The 6,000-nt window shown below is 29.2% G+C and overlaps 1 protein-coding gene across 5 annotated transcripts in view; it reads left to right on the top strand.

Annotated features, from left to right (window-relative positions):
- The first annotated feature begins 1,936 nt into the window (after positions 1-1,936).
- The window catches only part of LOC126738185 (THAP domain-containing protein 1-like), a 31,452-nt gene continuing 27,388 nt past the window's right edge, over positions 1,937-6,000 (top strand). For 2 of the 5 annotated variants that reach the window (XM_050443391.1, XM_050443394.1), the window contains exons 1-3: positions 1,943-2,418; positions 2,484-2,619; positions 2,724-2,938. In XM_050443391.1, coding sequence (XP_050299348.1) covers positions 2,552-2,619; positions 2,724-2,938 — 283 coding nt within the window. In that variant the 5' untranslated portion in view covers positions 1,943-2,418; positions 2,484-2,551. Of the gene's footprint in view, positions 2,419-2,479; positions 2,620-2,723; positions 2,939-6,000 lie in introns of all 5 variants that reach the window. The other 3 variants (XM_050443395.1, XM_050443392.1, XM_050443393.1) reach the window with 3 other exon arrangements.

Below are 6,000 nucleotides of genomic sequence, written 5' to 3'. Positions count from 1 at the left end.
TTTTTATTGATGATTGTTCTAAAAGTATAGAAATTCGAGAACATTTTTTAGGATTTTGTAAACCTACAAACACTACTGGTCAAGGGTTAGCAGATTTTTTATTCAATTATTTAAAAGAACTGGATATTGATATTGCCGATATGAGAGGTCAGGGCTATGACAACGGAGCAAACATGAAAGGCAAGCACACTGGCCTACAAAAAAATTTTTAAATATTAATCCTAGAGCCTTTTTTGTACCCTGTGCCGCCCATAGCTTAAATTTAGTAGTTAATGATGCCGCAAAAAGCTCTCTAGAAGTAACTAATTTTTTTAGCATTATTCAGGAAATATATGTCTTTTTTTCGGCCTCAAGTTACAGATGGAATGCTCTCTTAAAAGAGCTGCCCAGGCTAACACTAAAGCCCTTATCGGATACCCGCTGGGAAAGCCGTATTGAGGCAATAAAAACTCTTAGATTTGAGTTAGAAAAAGTGTATGATGCTCTGTTTACGCTTTTTAATGATGAAAGCAGAGATAATGAAACAAAGAATATTGCAATGTCCCTAATAAATAAAATAAAATCATTTAAATTTATTTGTTCATTAGTTATTTGGTACAACATTTTGGCAAAAATGAATATAGTAAGCAAAACACTGCAAAAGTCTAATGTTATTTTACCAGAAGCTGTACAGATGCTAAAAGAAATAAAATTATTTTTTACACAAATGAGATCGGAAAACGGGTTTTTAGACATGATAAATGAATCTAAGAAAATTGCGGAAGAAGTAGACGCCGAAATTTCCTTTCCAGCCATTCACTCAATAAGACCAAGGAAAAAAAAACGTTTTTTGATTATGAACACAAGGATGAGCCAATCTAATCTCCAGAAATAAATTTTAAAGTAAATTTTTTTTTTAATATTCTCGATATTTCAACCTCAAAATTGGATGAGAGATTTCACGATTTACAAAAATATATTGAATTATTTGGTTTTTTAAACAATTTGAAAGCATTTTCCAAACCCGAAATAATGACCTATTGTAAGAATTTAGAAGCTAAATTAACTGACCCTGAAACAAAAAATATGGACATAAATGGATAGGACCTCTATAATGAAATCGACCTATTATCAATTTACAATAATGATAGAAATATTTTCTCGGCCAAAGAAATATTAATATATCTGGTTGCTAACGATTTGAAAGGCATATTTCCAAATTTGTTCGTAGCTTTAAGAATATTTTTAACAATGCCAGTCACTGTAGCTCATGGGGAACGCTCATTTTCCAAACTAAAATTTATAAAAAACTACTTAAGATCCACAATGAATCAAGACTATCAAATTTATCAATAATAAGTATTGAGGAAGACATTGTTTCTAATTTAGATGTTACCGACCTAATTAGGGAATTTGCATATAAAAAGGCAAGAAAAGTAAATCTTAGCATTTAAACCAGGGTTCTAATTACTTTTTTTTAATTTCTTTAAATTAGTATGTAAGTAAAATATATTTTCTTTAGGTGTTTATATCGATGTTATTACATATTAATATAGAAATACTTATATAAGTAAATAATATATGCTTTTATGTATATTTTTTGTATAGATAATATCGATATATTGATTAATATATGTGAGTTTGGAATTTAATTCAATATGATTTTTTGATTACACCCTTTTTGTTAAACGTTGTACTTTGGTAAGAGCATTTTTTAAAACACTTTTTATAAAAATCACTGCAGAAGGGGCGGCAAAATTAGCTCTTGCACCCGGGCGGCAAATACCCTAGGCTCGGCCCTGCTTGTGTCTTGCATTTATAAATTCTACATTTGCATTATGTTCCCTAAATACCAATTTATTTCTACAAAAATTTATTATTTTTTGTATGATGACTAAGCAAGCAAAAGAAAGGAACTAATTTATAATTAAACTATAATTTTAAATTTTAGGCATAAACAATAGGTAATAGGGAGTAAAATATAAGTAAAATCAAACCTAATAGTAGGTAGATACCTATTTACACTTTCCTACTTAGAAAACCAAAGTGGATTGGATGATCACCCACGTAGTATCGCTATCACAAATAGTCTAAAATGTCTAATTAAATAATACTAAAGAAAATCGATGGAAGAACCCGAAAAACATAAATCACAAAAGTTCGCAATTTGCAAAAAGACAAACAAACAACAACAAAACCGAAAAACAACCAAACGACTCCAATTTCGGGATTCCCGAGCGGGAGTGGGAGGAGCCATGAAAAATAGATAATCCAGAGGAAGCGCCCTCACTTCGTGGTTCGGCCGGGAACTAATCTTTTCAATTGACCTGGTGGTAAAGGATTCTTTTCTATCTCCGTAGGTTAATATTTTGTGCGTTTGGCTTCGACGTATGAGAAAGAGGTGCGAGAAAAAGTAGGAGCTAATTTGGGCAAAAGTAGGTGAGTAGGTTGAGAGTCGTTATTTTAAATGATTTCCTATACTATACGTTTATTTGTTAAGTTAGGAGTGTTTGCCTTCTAGTGCTATATATTTGTGTTATGTGGTACGAATGAAGCTTGAAATTAGGAGAAAATGGTTCATTCTTGTGCTGCCCTAAACTGTACAAACAGGTGGAAAAAAGGAGGAAGCAAATTTCATAGGTATAATAGTTCAAATTATATTTGACTGTTTTTAAGTTTTTTATTGCAAATATTGGTGAGATTTGTTTGTTTTTAATATTAATTAAAAATAACATTTGATTCAGGATACCGTTAACTGATGTTAATTTACGTAAAGCTTGGCTACATGCAATAAAAAGAAAAGACTACAACCCGAAAAATGCATCAATTTGTGAAAAACATTTCTTGGAGTCAGATTATGAGCTTAATATTCATGGAAACAGAATGCTCAAAAAAGGTGTTGTTCCTTCTGTCTTTAGTTTCCCAAAAGATTTGCAGAATTTGGATAAAGTTTTAGAAGGTAAGGTTTCAAATGCATAATATATAAAATATAGACTTGAGTATACATGTCAGACAAAATTAGAGCAACTTTTTAAATCATTAAAGTTTAATCATACTCATATATATTCATACTCATCTGTTACCAAAATTAAATTGTTATGTACATGTTACAATTATATTAGGTACCTAGAAAACCTAATTTCTGTATGTACCATAATTTTTTTTTTGAAAACAATTTTATATTACTCAATAATATACATATTATTCTATTTATAATAAGTCTCTAAACAGTGCTTGTAGCTCTGGCCTCGAGATTAATACAAAAATTCACATATGAAACTAGTGTACACAATAATCATAGGTAGGTTATATTAATTAATTATAATGTAAAGTAAATTATAAATAAGGTATCTCATTACATAACTAATTTTATACTAATTTTATAACTTGACTGATTAAATAGAAAAATATTCTTTGAGTTTTGTAACAAATGTTTTAAATATTTGAATATTTCTTAAATCATTAGGTAGCCTATTAAATGCTTTAGATGCAGAATATATTGGGCTATTCATTCCAATCATTGTTCTATTGTAACTAATATATAAATTTAATTGACCTCTGGTATTGCGTCTATGAACGTCGTTTGAGAATGTAAAATTTATATTGCATTTAATTTTTTTGTTTATAATTTTATATATGAGTTTACATTTTTCGAACTCCATTAACTGATTCAATTTAAAAACTTTAAGCTCCCTATATAGAAAATCTGTATTTGTAAGTATATTATATTGAAACAATATTTTAAGGACCTTATTTTGTAAAATTTGGATATTGTCAAATTTTGTTTTAGAACATGTTCCCCATATAGGCATCAAATATCTAAAGTGGGACAAAAAGAAAGCATTATAGATATTCATTTTTGTATTATTTGTTAGGTAGCTTCGGCTTTTATATATACAGGGTATCATAGAATTTATTTTGGATGTAATTTTGTTTATGTGATTTTGCCAAGTCAATGCTTGATCAATATTTAAACCAAGATATTTAATGGAGGCAACTTTCTCTAGGCTAATTCCATTTATGTTTAGTTGAATATTATTTACTTGTTTGTTTTTTTGTTTAAACAGCATTTATTTGGTTTTGTCGACATTTATTTTTAACCTGTTGTAAACTAGCCATTTAAAGTACAAGCTCAGATCAGCATTGATAAATTGCGCTAACTCCTCTTCATTTTCACCTTCATATACAAGGGCCGTATCATCTGCAAAAGTAAAATATCGAGCACGTAACCTGGCAAATTTTAGACTTAATACGTATAAAAGATATAATAAGGGTCCCAATACAGAGCCTTGAGGCACTCCATATTTATTCGAAAACAATTCACTAGCTACTCCCTCCCAGTAAACATATTGACTTCTATCTTGTAAGTAGGTTTGAATCAGTTTCAAAAAGAGTTTTCCAAATCCCATGAGCCTAAGCTTTTTTAATAAAATATCAAAACTTACTACATCAAAGGCTTTCTGTAAATCAATGAATACCACAACTACAATTTTTTTGCTATCTAGGGACTTTGAAATACAACTAATAAAGTCAAATGTTGCCGAAAGAGTACTGCTATTTTGAATAAAACCATACTGATGACTATCCAGCAATGTATTTTTATGTACAAAAGACATTACTCTTTTTTTAATAATTTTTTCTATTATTTTTGATAAAGTATTAACAACAGTAATGGGTCTATAGTTATTCATTTGATCCTTATCGCCAGATTTAAATATGGGAGTAATTTTATTTTTTTTTAATTCATTGGGATACACACCAGTGTTAAAGACATTATTTATTAGTTTCGCTAATATATTTATAACATAATCTTTTAAATTAATTATGTCCAACACTGTTATGCCATCCTCGCCTGGAGAACAATTCCGCCTTAATCCCATGATGATTTCACAAACCTCATCACAATTTGTTGGTGAAACATTCAACATACTATCACAGTTAACTTCATCAAATATATTTTCGTCATCAATATGTTGAGTCTGGTTTACAAGTTTATTCACAATACTCTATCCGACTTGGGAAAAATGTTTGTTTAAACAATTAACAATATCTTTTTTTTCTTTTACAATTGTTCCATTTAAGGTAAGAGAATTTATTTGAGTAGTGTTTGATTTATTTTTAAAAAACTTGTTTATGAATTGCCACTGTTTTTTTTGACTGCCGCCTGCATGTTCCCATTCTTTGCAAAAATACTGATTTTTTAATGCTTTTATTTTATTTGTTATTTTGTTTTTAATTGTACGAAATTCTTGATCATATAACGCACTACCAGGGTTTTTTATTTTTCGTTTGTATATAAAGTCGCGTTTTTTCATCATTTCTAGCACCTCCTCATTGATCCATGTATTATTTTCTCTTATCCTAAGTGATTTAATGCATTGAGCTTCATTTTTTGATTTCTGGATCAAATCGGTCAGTTCCTGAAATGATGATATGCTTACATTTTGAATATTTTGTTTAAATTTATACACAAATTTTTTATAATCAATGCTGCTAATCATATATTTTATCTTTGGTTTATATTCTTTGGTGGCATAATTTATATAAAATAACAATTTCTTATGATCAGCAAAAGAACAAGAACTAACATTTAGGTTTTCGATTAAATTCGAGCTGCTCTCTGACAAAACATGATCTATAATAGTATGACTTCGCTCTGCGACTCTTGTAGCGTTTTCATACATAATTTCATTATTTATTTTAAAATTATTTTCAATTAACAAATTTTTATAATTAGTGACCAATGCAGAACTTTTTAACAAGTCAATATTAAAATCACCAACAATAACATGCTTTTTGGGATACTTTATTAAAATTTTCTCTAAATCTTTTAGGAACTCTAAGTTATTATAAGAGGGTGGCTTATATATTACACTAACCTTTAAATTAGACTCGCCAACACATACACAAACCCAGTTAACACTTTCATTCGGTTTTGACTTTTCCACTTCACGACACTTTAATGTGTTTTTTATATACACTGTTGCTCCGCCCCCTCTGCCATCTCTGCATGAATGTATA

The sequence above is a fragment of the Anthonomus grandis genome, chromosome 7 (genome assembly GCF_022605725.1).
Source record: "Anthonomus grandis grandis chromosome 7, icAntGran1.3, whole genome shotgun sequence".
Taxonomy (NCBI): domain Eukaryota; kingdom Metazoa; phylum Arthropoda; class Insecta; order Coleoptera; family Curculionidae; genus Anthonomus; species Anthonomus grandis.
Note: the sequence above shows the minus strand (reverse complement) of the source record. Positions and strands in the feature narration are given on the sequence as shown.